Here is a 15,592-nt window from a genome sequence, read left to right on the forward strand (position 1 = left end):
ACTGGCTCTTCTTTTTCCTACTCTGCCTTTCAATACTGTCCACAAGAGACTTTTCAACTCAGAAATCATTCTTCAGTCACACCCTTATGCAATTTGTCATGCTGTTGCTTATTAGTCTCTTTTCTCTTCTGAATTAAGCACAGGTCATGCTTTTTAAAATAGGTTTGTAATCTCTTAACAAAGACTGCAGATACTTTTACACAACACCGTGTACTTAAGAAACTTGAGGAATAATTAAAAAAACAGTTAATTTTCCTTTCAGGAATCATTACAGCTTGAATCATTGTTCTGTGGTCTAATTAATAAAGGAAGTAAGTCTTGTAATGCAATGTCTCAGTTTTGACTGACTGGAAGTAAGGTTTTTAACATCTTCTATTGATTATCAACATGCAGACATATATTGGTAAAAAACTTTAAGATTTGAGGTGGTTTTATAAAAGTTCTTGAGTAGACAAGTGCTACTGATCAGATTGTAGAAGGGTGTCTTTCCACTTGCATTTTAATTTTTGCCTTGATAATTATATGGGGAAATGAGGAGAGGGAAGGAGAATGCATTTTCAAAAGGGTTTCAAAAGAGAAAAATTCAAGATCTTTAAACATAAAGAAAATTACTCAATTTTTTTATTGTGAGTGCACTGATTAACAGAAAAATCTATTAAGAAATAAACAAGCAATTAGGAAATTTACTTCAGGCATGCCAATGTCTTCCTTTACTGCTATTAAAATATTTTTGCCTCTTAACCGTAAAGTGAGTACAGATGGACTGCGAATTTTCAGTGTGGCATTTACTCTCATCTAACTTGGAATAGTGATGGAAGAGTGCAGTTTTCACTACGGTGCCTAAGAAGGCGTTCAGGTAATTGAAAGTAATTGAAATGGTGTATCAGATCAAAACAAAGCTAAACAAAACAAAAATCCCAGCTCTTTTAGATATAAAAGAGGAAAATCATGATTTGGCAATGAGGAGCTGTAAAGGGGTGACATACAACTCTTCTAAGATTCAGTATATCGGAAAAACACAGGAACAGAATGTTCAGTTCAGAAAAAGAACAAATATTTTTGTGTTGTTCATCTCTGTTCCTATTTGTTCTTGACTTTTCTCTCACAGTCCAGTCGGGACCATCAGTTCTCATTGATACCACTTCTGGCTCATTTCCCTGTTAGATGATGACCATAGTTTTAGTGCTCCTTATCTTTTAGGATCCCCAGGGAAGTGGTCAAAGCACTAAGCCTAACAGAGTTCAAGAAGTGTTGGATGATATTCTCAGGCACATGATGTGACTCTTGACGATAGTCCTGTGCAGGGCTAAGAGTTGGACTCAGTGATCCTAGTGGGTCCCTTCCAACTCAGCAGATCTGTGATTCTGTGTGATTCCATGGTTCTTTATCACTGTTAAACAAAACCACTATCCTTGCTGTCACTCAGGTATTAGCCATTTCTGCTCTCTGTGCCTTATCCTGTAAGCAATATCCAAATACTGCTACTTCTTCCTTACAAGTTTTGGTAGCTTCTTTTGCTTTCCACATAGCTTTGTGTTTCCTCCCATCCTACGCTGATCAATGCACTTTGCTTTTCTTTTATGACTCTGACATATCAGCTTTTCTCCATCTCACTATTACCACAGTTCTTGCAAAGGTCAGATTTGTTAATCTTTTTTTCTCATTTTTCATTCTAAATCTTTCCAATGCACCCAATTCAAGTTGTTCCTCTTTATCTAAAAGATCTCTCACAGGTGTCTTGCTCTTTTTCACACCTGTTCGTGTTTCATTCACCATTGTGCCTTCCAGTATTCTGTTCTAGAAATATCTTTTGCCTTGTCACTTCACTGTTCCTTAACTGTTGGGGGACTGTTACTCACTGGTTGTTTTTATTTGTGGTTGTCTTCTCTTTGTGATATTTTCCAAAGAGCTGTATTTCTATTTGTATGCATAATGCCTCTGAACTTTCAATTTCAGTTACATGCTGCCTTTTTATCATTAGCCAAATCCTTTTATTATTAGCCCAACAATTAGTGACATACAAAGGAGCAGTTGGTACAGATGAAAAGCATGAATTTTATTAAAAATACTCAATTTTTAAGTATAACATAATTTATATATATATATAATGTATACTACACATACATTAAAAAGAATAAATTTATTACAGACAAATAATGCATCCTGGTGTTGTCACCTAACTGATGCTTTATATGCTATTACTAATCTTTAATGGTAAACACTCTGGGAAAGCACTGGTAAGGGCTGCATGTTCGATATGGCTTGGGAGCTATAACTATACACCTATAACTGTTATTATTGTTGTAAGTTATATACTCCAGGCAGATTTTCTTTTCCTGCAAAGGTAATGTGAAAGGCTGATGTGCCTCAATAAGTGTCTTGTTGCTAATAGTTTGATCACACATTTTCTTCCTTTGTAAAAAATAACCTTAAACTGTTGACACAACACTTATCAACTCAATGAGGAAAAAGACAGAACAATGCATCTGCAGACAAAATCAAACCTGGAAAAGAAAATTTTATGAAAACATATATCGCTACAAATTAGTATATGACCAATATAATGGTTATTCTCAGTGTAAGAAGGCACACTAAGGAATACTTCGCAGCAGTAGCATCAGTGTTGCAGGCTCTTTTCTTATAGAGAACCATATAATGAAGCAGAAGTGGAGTTTTATTTTAAGCCACTCTTGGTGTAATTTTGTCTTGTATCAGGCAGTTATCTCTATGGTTTAATGAGAAAATGTATGTGAACTGTCTTGCACCCAATGAAAACATCAGGTTCTGGCACTCTCATCAGTTGCTCTATGTAGTTTAACCTGTGTTTGTGAGAATATCTACCTTTTTTATTGTATGAACATGTTTTTTAAAAATCTCTGAAGATACTATAGAAGACAAAATGTTATGTACTCACTCAAACCAAGAGTTTTTAAAATCTCTTTAGATACACATTATATTAAATAAAAAAGCTGTTTCCTTTCTTTTTTTTTTTCTCATCCCTTCTGAAATTCAAGCAGTTCACAGAAGATCTAACCTGGGTGTTCCTGAGTGAAATTTTGAATGTCCATGTATTTTTGTTCCCCGACACAGTTTTTCCATGGAAGTTGGCGTGGATTTAGCTTCATTTACCTAACTTTGCAAAGGAAAATATTTTATATTAAGAGTGATGTATCAGCTTGAATTTTTTTCAACAAACCTGATTGTTGTGTAATATCTGATATTGTGTAATATCTGGTTTCCTTGGCACTTTCAGAGCAAAAAAGTCATAACCACAAAGGCCATTTATTTTCCCAGTGTCTTTTTGAAACAATCATGAGAAAAGATCTTGGAAGCATTTACTGTGTGAGTGGGATTTGTGTTCTTCAAGAGTGACTAAACTTTTGCTACTGAGAATTTGAAAATCCTGATGGACTTGGGAACCCTTTGGAAGTCCTCTGTCACTGAAGCACTGAACGATAAAAAACTATGTGGCCATGTAAAGGGAAACACTTTGAGAATGAAAGTAAAAAAAACAACCAACAACAACTTTAGCTTTCACTGCATATACTGAAAAAGTATATTTTATTTTTTAGTACATGTTTTGCTATCCAATTTTCTTTCCACTCTAATGTATACTAAAACAAACCTAGTACTTTTTCATACAGTTTTAATCTGGCCTTCACATGTGTTTGAATGTGCCCTAGAAGAAGTCACAGCAAGTGATTTATTTGTGATTTTTAAATAAATGTACAGAGTAGCAGTGGAACAAATAGGTATCATTAGCTCTGTTCTTAAAATTGTGTGCAAAATAACTAATCTGTCTCCCATCTCACAGGAAAAAGGCATTGTAAACAGGTTCTTTATTATTTATTAAAAGTTGAGAGCATACTTGTGTTATGCGAGCAAGACCTTCTGCTGAAGTGTCCTGGTTTGAGACCCCTAAAATTTAATTCTTGAGTTCAAGCCCCCCTCCCACATCTCAACCCAGTGTGAGATGGATTTTCCAGACACTACACAAGACTCAATATAGGGGGAAAGGGAATTATATTACAATCACTGTACAAATAAATATTACAATACATCATATACATAATCTTAACTATCTCTCCTATGATAAATCAGTATTTACAATGGATCAATCTCTTTTCCCTCCAATAAAAGTCCAGAAGGGAAAAGGAAAGATCCTTTCCACTCTCAGGGCAGCAGCCTCTCTTCTTCCATGCAGCAGCTGTAGCTGGATTGTTGTAGCTGGATTTCTTTCCAATACACACAAGTGGAGTCTCCTCTCCCCCTCTCAGCCTTTCGGCTCCAGTTGAAGGTCTCTCTCTCTCTCCCGTGGACTGCAGTAACCAGGACAAAGGTTCGCCTCACCACGTCATATCACGAAGTGCAGGGGTCTTTGTGACGGTCCCTTTCCTCAGGGGATTCACCCCTGAGTCAGAACGTCTCGGGCAGCTTTCAGTTGAAAAGCCTTTGCCTCAAGAGTTCTATCAGAGCTCCTGTGCTCTGTCTCATAACTACCAGCTTGGCAGCAGCAGCGAGGGGGGCCAAGGTCACCCCTTCCGCATTCCGTCTGGCCGTCCTGGTCCAGCTCCGGGATGTCTTGAGCTTCTTAGCTCCTCTCTCCGGTGCTTGCTGCACTCCAAGACTCCTCTCAAATAGGAGTCCATCTCCTCCTCCTCTCTAGGAGGTCTCAGAGGGGTTTGGGGGGTTTGTTTCAGTTCTTACCCCAAACTCTCTCTCTCTGTAGAGCTTAGTCTCTCTCTGTTTCTCTCCATTAGAGATCTCTGTGTCTTCCTGCTTGGCTGCAGGCCATCTCTGCTGCATCTTATCTCTTTCTGGCTCTCTGCCACGGTCTCTCCGTTCACTGCTGCTCTGCCGCCGCTTTTCAGTATCTCCTGCTGCCCACTCACAGTGGAGAAAAACTCCTTCAGCTTTCTAGCTACAAATACTTGGCCCAGTCTAACACTGTTCCAAGTTCCTGCGGCCCCCCAGCCGGGGCTGGGTGGGGCCCAGCCCCCAGGGGGGCTCCGGGCCCCTTCTCCTCGTGGCCTTACAACATGACCACCTCTCTCCAACAACTACAACATCCTTCTTTTCCAGTCTGCTTGTGATATGTTTATATTTTGCAGGAGCGCTCATTGGCTCAATCCCAAGGGACACCACCCCCTCAGGGGTTACTATTTTTTTTAATTCCGGGGGGAAAACTTTTTTTTCCCCCACCACATGAGGGCAAGTACTGACCTCATGTATATTGAGAAGGGCTGTTTGCTCATTTACCATAGAAAAGGTTTGAAAGTTCAATTAAATCAAATGCTACTTATTCACAGCCTTAAAAAAAAAAAAAGGAAGAAAGGAAGAAAAAGAAGGAAAAAACCCCCACCGAACAACCTAGTCTGTAATTAACAACATTATGATGAAGATTGAAGGTTTTATGTTGCCTGTGAGAATGTTGTAAGTAGTATCACATTGAATGCAGAACATGTTCTTAGTTTATGCATGGGCTTAGTGTATAGAGATATTATTAGCTTAATGTGTAGCAGATATAATTGTATACCCATTGTCTGTGACATATAAGAGAGGAACAAAATTAAAAATGCTTAGCTTTATGGTAAAAGTCTTGGCCACATGGGAAGAAACATAGTGAAATAATGTGGGGTCCTACATGTTCGTAGAACTTCATGGACATCAATGTTATAAAATGCTGGTATTTTGTTCACATAAAAAAGGGGTAACTAATTCATACCCCATCAGACTCTCTGTTTTAGTAGCTGTTATTTATTTTCTTCACATTATATGTTTTACAGCAACGCAGTTGCTGTGAGCAAGAGTATCCTCACAAGATAGAAATATCTTCTTTTCATTTTTTTAATATATAAAGTTAACAAGAGAAAAAGACCCTTCTATCTGTAAAAAATATTTTCTTAGCAAACACAATTGGTAGCTAAAATGTATGCAGAATAAATCTCTGTTTATTCACTCTGAAAGAAACTTGGATGGTGGCTGAGCTTTACAGATCAATGTAATTGCCACATCCCAGGCAGTTGCAGGGGATGATTACTAGAATAATCACATGGGGGTTTTTAATTTGCTGGGGATTTATTCCTTCTTATTTTGAGGAGGATACAATTACTTTAAAAATCATTGGTGCCTCAATCTTCAGCGTTCTCACCATTGCAATATCTGTCTGACAAAGTGAGAAAAACCTTAGACCTTGAAGAGTTTGGAAGAAAAATACGAAGATAAAAGTACCTTATTCGTTCACTCCACTTTACTACTCTTTCTACCAGTTTGAGAAAAATTGGGTCTTACTTTAAAGCCTGTGTTAGAAGTGGTGGTGAAAATAACCCTCAGTAATGTTTTATTTGTGTAATTAGGTGTCTGATATTGCAGTAACTGTGGATGATCCCATCCTGTTCCGTTCACAATTCCTGTTTTGGCTATCATAGTCTCCAGCAAATGTGCACAGAAGAAGAAAATAATTTTAGTAAAGAGATAACCATGTTTTTGTTCTTTTTTCTTTTAACTGCATCTGATTTAAGGTAGAGGAATAGAAGAATCTGTTTTCTTCCACTTCACTCTTTCTTCTTTGGTTTATTATTAATTTTAAGCGTTACTGTGACTGGCTTATAAATAAGTGCTAATGACATAACTGTGGGCAGCACAGGAGAAACAGACTGACATGGATCTCCTGTTTTTTCCAGATGAGGATAGGCATTCACTCAGGTTCAGTGCTGGCCGGCGTCGTTGGCGTAAGAATGCCACGCTATTGTCTATTTGGGAACAATGTCACCCTTGCGAGCAAGTTCGAGTCAGGAAGTCACCCACGCCGCATCAATGTCAGTCCCACCACATACCAGTAAGTCCTCTTAGCCTTTTCATAGTCTGTCTTTCAACCTGTTTTGAGTTTGATCTTGTAACATGCTCTGTCCTCAACACATGAACTTCAACAGAAAGTCATCAAGGCACCAGGACAACTGGAAAGAGGTGTTGCATGGCGATGTTCGTCTTTCTTTTGCAGGTTTGCATCAGAATGTGCAAAGAAGTCAGGTAAGGGAGACAAGGAGGCACAACAGAACAGCTAACCATTTCTGCCTAAAATAGCATGTAACAGAAAAAGTGGGAGATATTTCCCAAAGCATGATAGTTTTGTGCACTATTACAGCTTTTGGCTAAGGATTTGAGTTCCACCCACTAAACACAGTTCATGAAAGGAAGGATATTCCCATTGGCTCAGAAGAAAGTCTCTAATTTTGCTGGTAAGGCCAAGCTTTCAAAGAGTTTTCATGCTTTCTTGAAGACAAAATTTCTTATTTAGCACTTTAAAGAGACATACTCTTAACGTAGGAAAAAAGATTGAAAATAGCAAAGCATTATCCCTAGTTCTTTGAAGAAATTATGCAAATAGAGAAAAGGCTTGATTAAATCTGGTTATGAGGAACAGCTCCTAAAATAAAGTGTTCCTTATTGTTCAAATTTGACAGATGATTATTAGAGTTTCTACTGATTGGATTACAGCTGATGTACTCACTTTTTTTTGGCAGGAGATCTCAATCTTGCTCTTTTTCAGTGTTTTATATCCAAAGTAATTTTCTGAAGTAAGGTTTTGCTCAACTTTTGAAACTGTGTGGTAAATCTGTATACAGTTGTTGAAACAATATTGCTTTTCTTAAGTTTTTTTCCTATTCAGAACCGTGAATATCAATTTTTTCCTATACTTATCTGTGTAAATAAAAATTTCAAATGGGATTTCTTCCTCCAGAATTGAAGTGTCTGGTGTGCTAAAATATGAATCAGTCAGAAACTAAGTTAAAAGTAGTTAAACTAGTGCATAAAATGGCATTCTTCTGAAGATCCCATTCACTTGAAATCAGATTTTGAGAATGGAGCAAGTGTAGCAAATTGAACAAGAGGCAGAATAACTGAATAGGCTTTGTATCATAAAGTGAACAGACATAGCTTGATAGAGTTGTCTGGTAACATGCAAGAGAAAGATAGACCCAATCTACTATTGTTTATAGAAAATGTTTTCATTTAAATAAAAATAAATTCAATAAATATATAGGAAATTTCTGTTTGCAACTTGGTGTCATTTGAAAAGAAATTGTCCTTGGGACCTTTCAGACAGTGTTCTACTGCTTTTGGTTCTGGTCTTCCACTGTAGGATAGGAGAAACCCTGTAAAACATTGTTTGAATAATCAGCATGAGATTGTTCACCAATTGGGTGCCAGTTATAAAAGTTACACCCCGGGTAGATGGAGCTCGTCAGCCCTGTAAGGCCATCCATCTAAGAGAAGGTCACTCTAAACAAACCTACGTCCTGAGGACCTCACTGCCACCGTCCAAGCTTGCTCGGCCCCGGCAGATGAACCTCAGGATTAAAGGGTGGGCTCAGCTCAGCGCACACTGTGTCTCACCTAAAAAATCCACTGCGCAGGCTCGAAGGGCAAAGACCCTTCCCAAATCTTCGTTCGCGAAGACTGGCCATACTACTATAAAAGTTACACAGTAGCAGGGCCTTTGGTGTTAATTTTATACAAATGAAGGTATGTGTTCTGGCAAAAAGCAACCAAGGGCCTATGACAGGGACCTGAACTTTCCTTGAACAGGATCAGTTCTTAAAAAGGAATGTTCTCCAGCCTGAGGTGGTCTTCAAGATATTCTGAAAGTGCAGTCCATGCTTTTTCAGAAGAGATCGTAGTACTTCACAAATGTGGTTCAGGGGTGTGATTTCACTCAAGGCTATGGTGTTGCTTGCTCATATTTCTGTCCCTGAGAGAAGAAATTGGTGAGTTAGGCAGTTTTGTGGAAATATAATGAAAGTACATTTGGGGAACTAACGATCACAAAACTCCCTTCTTTTCATGCTGGAGCCAGAGTCACTTTCAGTGTACAAGTGCCAGTTCTGTAGAGTTTGGTTATGAGTGATATGGCACCTCCTCTGTGAGACACAGATTTGTGGTCACTGTTGAGCAACCTGATCTAGTTGACGTCCCAGCTCATTGCTGGGGCATTGGACTAGATGGCCTTTAAAGGTCCCTTCCAACCCAAACTATTCTATGATTCCATGGTTGCTTTTTTTTTTTTCATCAGATAAAAAGTTTGTTCTGAAATCTAGTTTGTGGGCTTCTATATGGAGTTTGTTAGAAATCTGTTCTTTTATGCTGCCCTTTATCTGACTCCTAGTGCATTGTAGCACAGAGAAGATGGATTCTCTCACCTCTACCTGGCTGCCATTTGTCATACTGTACCATAGCAAGCCACATGTGGGTAACCTGGGTTTGGAGAGCATTCTTACTCATAATATGAGTCAGATTTTCTCACCTTGTGTATCTTCCAGGTTGCATCAAAAAAAGGGCTATGTTTTTTTTTCATTTCCCTTTAATCCCAGAAATCCAGTAGGAATTTGACCATTTGTTTCAAGATGGCCAAATTTTCACCTTATATGACTATTATGTCTATGCTTATCTTCCAGAAAGTTACAAATTTAGACTGTTGCTTCTAAAAGAGAAGACAATAGAAAAGTGATTGGCATTGTAATAATGCTGTAACATAAAATTGCAAAACAAAACACAGCAAAATATGGAATTATTGGTATTTATCTGCATTTTTTGTACTCTGTAAACAATCTGCTGTTATGTGCTGAACAAATTCGGTGCTTGATTCAGAGAACTTTAAGTGCAAGTAATAAACTAAACACATGATTACAGGTAAAGGAAGAAAAAATGCCAAGAAAATGTGTTTGAATAAGAGGCAGTTATCATTCAAGGTAAATGGCTAAAAGTAGTGATGATCAGGCTAGGAGCAATTTTATATTACAGGCTTCAGAGATTACGTGAGAAGATAAAATGAATGTGCATGGGGCAACTTGAAAGGGCTATTTCAAACCATACCTTCTGGCATGGTTGAGAGCTTGAAAACAGACAGGGAAGAAGTAAAAAAATGACGCTGCTGACACAGCAGCCAGGAGAGACTGCAATTACAAAATACTCTAAGGAGCAGAGTTATTCAGAGCTGCTGAAAGTCATCTAGGAGGTTTGAACGTAATATCCTGGTACTGTCCAAATAAATAAGTAGTGATCTGATACGTCATTATATAACTTTTCTTGAATATAATTTGCACTAGTACACTGTACAGAAATAAAGTGATTCATCACAAACTGAAAAGCCTTTATATTTGACTTTGTATTCTATTAAATGCTTATATTTATTATACTGTGCTGCTGTGTACTCAGTTAATATTTCTATTATCTAGGAAGCAATGTTTTCCACAGTAGATAATTCTGCAATCAGTATGAAAATAGCAGAATTTTCGGTTAAATGAAACTACTGGCATACAAGTTTTGTGCTTATAAAGTATGCAGATACTAGAAACTTGTCCAATACTTGTCAGCTTTTGTTTTACAGTAAAGTTTATGCATCATAAAGCATCATTAACATTCAAATAATAATCACACTTCAGAATACCTATTATTGGTTTCAGACACTTCTCTGCAAGCCTGTAATCTGCCTAAGTAAGAATCATAGCCTAAAATTATAAATACAAGATGTGATATTTGTTGCCTAGCAGCAACAGTGAACCTGGGGCAACCTTACTCCAGTTACACCTGCCTGGGCAGAGCTCTGCAATATGTGAAACAGCACCTTTTAAAAAGGCGAACTTAGAATCTATTGAATCTGAAACCTCAATTCTGTTTGAAATATCTTGTTCTCTAAACTCAGACAGGTCTTTTGACAGAAGGATCACAGAGCCCTGTTTGCTTTGAATCACTGAGTACTGTGAAATGAAAGCACTGGAACAGCACTGGTAAAACTTCCAGTGGAACATGTGGAAGCTGGAGAGGAAGCAGAAGATCTCAAACTGGTCTCTGTTTAAACATGTGGACAGGAAGAAATAGGAAAAGAATCAGCTGAAGGTTTATTTAATTCATCCACTTTATCCTGAATTGAATAGAATTACCCTATTTTCCATACTCAGGAAGGAAGCACAATGAGATTTATAAAACTATTGAGCACAGAAGAGAGATTAAATGTTTTTTAATTCTTTGGTTCAGTCTTGAATAATTATTTTTATGGGATATTACTATAATATACCAACATTCATCTTGTTTTCCGAGTTGTGTTGCAATGTAATGTCTTGAGATTTCTAAAGCAGTTATCAAAAGCAGGTAAACACAATTGTTGCTATTTATCAAGTAACTCCTGTTTAAAAAGAAATTATTTTTTTTCCTGATCTTTCTACCTCTGGTCTTTTCCATCATGCATTTTCCTTGTGGAGAATGTGCTTCTGAAATTAAGTGTTGCATACAGATACTTTCCATTATCATATGCTGGGTGATACATCTGGGATCTGAGCTTAGGCAAAGTTGAACAGCCTGTATCCCATATCTTTATCTTGATTTAGGAGAGAGAGCAACCTAAGTGTACCTCCCTATTGAGCTGGGTGAGGTCACTGTGTGTTCACTTGCCTAAATTACTTCTCAGCCTTTAAAATTGATTAAACCCTGCAGAATTTATATATGTTTTTAATAGTTATTTCACAGAAAGTTGTATGAAAGAAGTTTTAGGTAATTAGAGAAGTATTTCTATAAACTTCTTATAGATTTTTTTCTAATCAAGTTCTTTTTCTTACAACTTATGTCTATTCATATATATTACTTTTCCTACAGGTTATATCTATATCTACATCTATATTTTTCTGCCTCATATGGACAAACCAATGGGTTTGCTCTCCAGGAAGGCAGTGCATAGTTTCCTTTGCTGTAGTAAGTTTTATTTCTTTTAGAAATATTGTTCAAATTTGATCTATACAGACTCTGATTCAGATTCAGTCTTTTCAGATTATTTTGGAGCATTCTTTAAAAAACTGTTTGTTTTTATGTTGTTCAATTAACCACATGTGCTTTCAAGAAATGTTGAGGGGCAGACAATTTAGTTATGGACAGAACCGGTACACACCTTATACATGGACAGAAAAAATTATTGTTAGTCTAATTACAGTATTAAAAGTGTAGACACAATGTGCTGGTTTATTCTTGAGTTTCAGTTCCCAGTGTCATCTACTTCCATGAGGCTGCACTCCCCCGTAGTGGATGTGATTATGGTCCTGGGGCCTCTGCTGCCCAACCATGCTTGTGCTTGTATTTTTATTCAAGGTCCATAGGTAGTTCACTCTACACAGAATAATCTGTGTGTGAGATCACTGTTCATTAGTTAACAGTGTATGTTACACTGCAGTTTCACACAGCTAATGTAAAGCTAAAACATGTTTAGGCAATAGTCATCTGACAGCTACACAACTGCTAAAACTACAAAAAGCTCAAGCCTAGACGAATCCAGGCAAGTCCTGAGGCCAGCACCGTTACATCAATGCAAAGCCTGAGGCCTTTTCCTAGTGATGGCGCAATCCTGTGCGCTGAGCCTTTTTCTCTAATGTCCCAAACAGAGGACAGAGACCCAATATTCTTTCTGCTTAGGTGGGTGAGAAACAAAAGTATTAAAGATCAGAGACAGACACTTACCATGCTGAGCTACATGGAGTATACAATATGTTCCATTAAAAATCATGGCTAGTCTTTGATAACACCAATACATAAACTTCTGTAGTTAAAAAAGTAACAAATACAACGTGCAATTACTTAGATAAAGACATAGTTAGGGTTTTTTTTCTAGTCTCCTGGTCTTTCTAGCATGCATAGAAACTGAGGGAGAAATCAAAACCCACCAAAGTTTAGAACCAAGTGCACTGATTTTTGGCATTACAATAGCAATTCTGTATCAGGGGCAGGACAATCCTGGTTGTGGGTATAGACTAGGGAATGAGAGGCTGGAAAGCAGTACCATGGAAAGGGATATGGGATTCCTGGTGGATGGCAAGTTGAATAGGAGTGAGCAGTGCCCTGGCAGCCAGGAGGGCCAACCACGTCCTGGAAAGCATCAGACGACGTATCACCAGCCAGTCAAGGGGGGGAATTGTCCTGCTCTGCTCTGCCCTGGTGCAGCCTCACCTTGAATATTGTGTGCAGTTTTGGGAAACACCATATAAAAAAGACATTAAGCCATTAGAAAGTGTCCAAAGGAGGGCTATGAGGATTGTGAAGGATCTGGAGGGGAAGCTTTATGAGGAGTGGCTGAGGCTGTTCTACCTGGAGGAGACTGAGAGGAGACCTCATTGCAGTCTACCACTTCCTCGTGAGTGGAAGAGGAGAGGCAGACCCTGATCTCTTCTCTCTGGTGAACAGTGACAGGTCCCGAGGGTTGTGTCAGGTGAGGCTTAGGTTAGACATTAGGGAAAGGTTCTTCACCCGGAGTGTGATTGGGTGCTGGAAGAGGCTCCCCAGGGAAGTGGTCACAGCACCAAGCCTGACAGAGTTCAAGAAGCATTTGGATGACAGTCTATGGCACATGGTGTGACTCTTGGGGTGTCCTGCAAAGGACCAGGAGTTGGACTTGATGATCCTTGTGGGTCCCTTCCAACTCAGTATATTCTATGATTCTGTAGTTTTCTGAATATAGGAACTCACTGATGAAGACAAGACTTTTTCTTGCCAAAATACTTTGAAATATTACCCTGTGATTTTTTTCTATGAAAAAAAAGAGCTACAGCATTTAAAAGCTTTTTCAAGGTTCCTACTAAGTATGATCCCATTCACACACAGACCTTCTGACTTTTCTTTAAATTGAGGAATTGAAAATAAAATAAAAAAAAATGGGATAATTCTCAGATACTCTTTTTGTCTGAAAGCAACAGCACTTCCACCAAGGAAGTGACAGAACAAGAATTTAGACAGTTTTAGAAGATATCAGATTAGGAGAGGATGATGTCAAAGTTAATCAGCTGGAAATCAGTGTTTAAGAAATTCTTCCTCCCCTGAATCATCAACAAAGAAGATAAGTTGAGAGCAAACCTAGTTTCAGACAATTTGTAGGAATGCTTGAGTACTCTGACCCTCACTGAATTGTAAATTGTATATCTAACCACTTGAGTGAATATGGGACAGTCTGGGGACATTTTTTGTAGAGTTTAAGCTGGAACATAATTTCTTGAAGGTGAAGGATAAGACTGTGTGCTTAGGGTAGACTGTGCTTTAAGACTTTCAAAACAGGCAGTCCGACTTCATCACAAAAAAAGTGCTCTGAGAATGGTCCACAAGGTGAGGAAACCAACCAGAACTGGGTGCCATCACCCAGGAGATGTTCCAGACCAGGTTTTACTCTGGATCTTCCCTTGAGCCAGAGGGGAAGTGTAAAAATGGTTGCATGAAATAACGTGACTTGGTGGTCACCTGGTGTCCAGCCAAGGTCAGTTCCCCACTCTGTGGCTGGGCCTTGTCCTCACTGAGGATGTGCACTATTCATTCAGCTGCTTGGCAGAAGTATATTTTGGGGTTCTTTGTACCCATGAAAAGGAAGACAGGAAACTTAGAAATGACCACGGCTGTCAGCTGCTACTGTTTTCTTTTTAACATCAAGAGTGCCCTAAATATGAGGGAAGATTCCTGCAGAAAAATGTTCTCATTGCTATGAATGGAGAATATGCAGATAACTTGTTTCTTTGGTGTATACACAAAGCTGTAAGAAATCAAAGGCGATTTCTGAACCATGATCTCAGTCTTAGACTGGGAAACCAGGTTTCAGGACCAACATATTTAAGGAATTTTAAGAACCTGTTCTTTAAGTGAATGCTAACAAGAAACCATTTTCATCCTGATTAAAATCTTTCTAATAGCATTATTCCATGAGCCAGAAATGTCTTTTTTTTAAAAGAAGTATAAATTAAAGTTATTAGGATACAATGTGATCATAAGTAGCTTCCATTAGGATTTGGTAAAGAAGGTTTTATGCCATGCTTGCTTGAGAGCTGAAATGTTATTCCAATAAAGGTCAACTAGAGAATTTCTGAGGGTGAAAGGCTGAATCGAGCAGTGCATCTAATACAGGGATGTGGAGTCTATCACAAACCACAGTAGTGGAGTAATCTCAAAAGGACTAAATGGTTAGTCATCCATCAGTCCTTGAGTATTTCATTGTAACCAAATTACAATTCAGCAAACAAATGAAAATAAGATTAATAATAAATATCACGCGCTTTTGTTCTATGAGGAAAACTGTGTAAAATATCAATTAATCTCAGTGCCAACCCTGACCTGAATCAATGAATATATATATTTTACAGTTTCAGACTTGTGTAACTGTCATTAAAATTAGATAATGTTGGGCTCTGAGAAGGAAACTATTGATTTTTAGCAAGGCCAGATGCTCCACAGTGAATAGTCAGTTTGAGGAAGAGTGACTGTAGTGAAAGCTTACAGATTTAGCTCAGAAAGTTCTAAGATTTCAGCCGCTGTGTGCAGAAATAGAGTTTGGGAAGCAGTGAAGCGAAGAGTTGTTTCAGTGTATTAAGCCTGTAGTTTGGAAGAGATGAAAAGAGAGAAGCCTATGTAGGGGCTTCTGCAAACATTTGTGTAATTTAGAAAGGATTACATTATTTTGATCATAAAATTGACAATCTGGAAAATAAATTATGACCTTCAAACCACATGCTAACAAAGACCACCACAGAAGTTCAAAGGCAAAACCATTGTTGGATTTATAACCAAGTGATTATTTAAA

The 15,592-nt window shown here is 38.1% G+C and overlaps 1 protein-coding gene across 1 annotated transcript in view; it reads left to right on the top strand.

The window, feature by feature from the left end:
- GUCY1A2 (guanylate cyclase 1 soluble subunit alpha 2) overlaps positions 1-15,592 on the top strand; it is a 136,192-nt gene that overhangs the window by 116,729 nt on the left and 3,871 nt on the right. Inside the window, exon 7 of the mRNA XM_032678916.1 lies at positions 6,684-6,838. Within this exon, the coding sequence (XP_032534807.1) occupies positions 6,684-6,838 (155 nt within the window). The remainder of the gene's footprint in view (positions 1-6,683; positions 6,839-15,592) is intronic.

Source organism: Chiroxiphia lanceolata, chromosome 2 (assembly GCF_009829145.1).
Source record: "Chiroxiphia lanceolata isolate bChiLan1 chromosome 2, bChiLan1.pri, whole genome shotgun sequence".
Taxonomy (NCBI): Eukaryota; Metazoa; Chordata; class Aves; order Passeriformes; family Pipridae; genus Chiroxiphia; species Chiroxiphia lanceolata.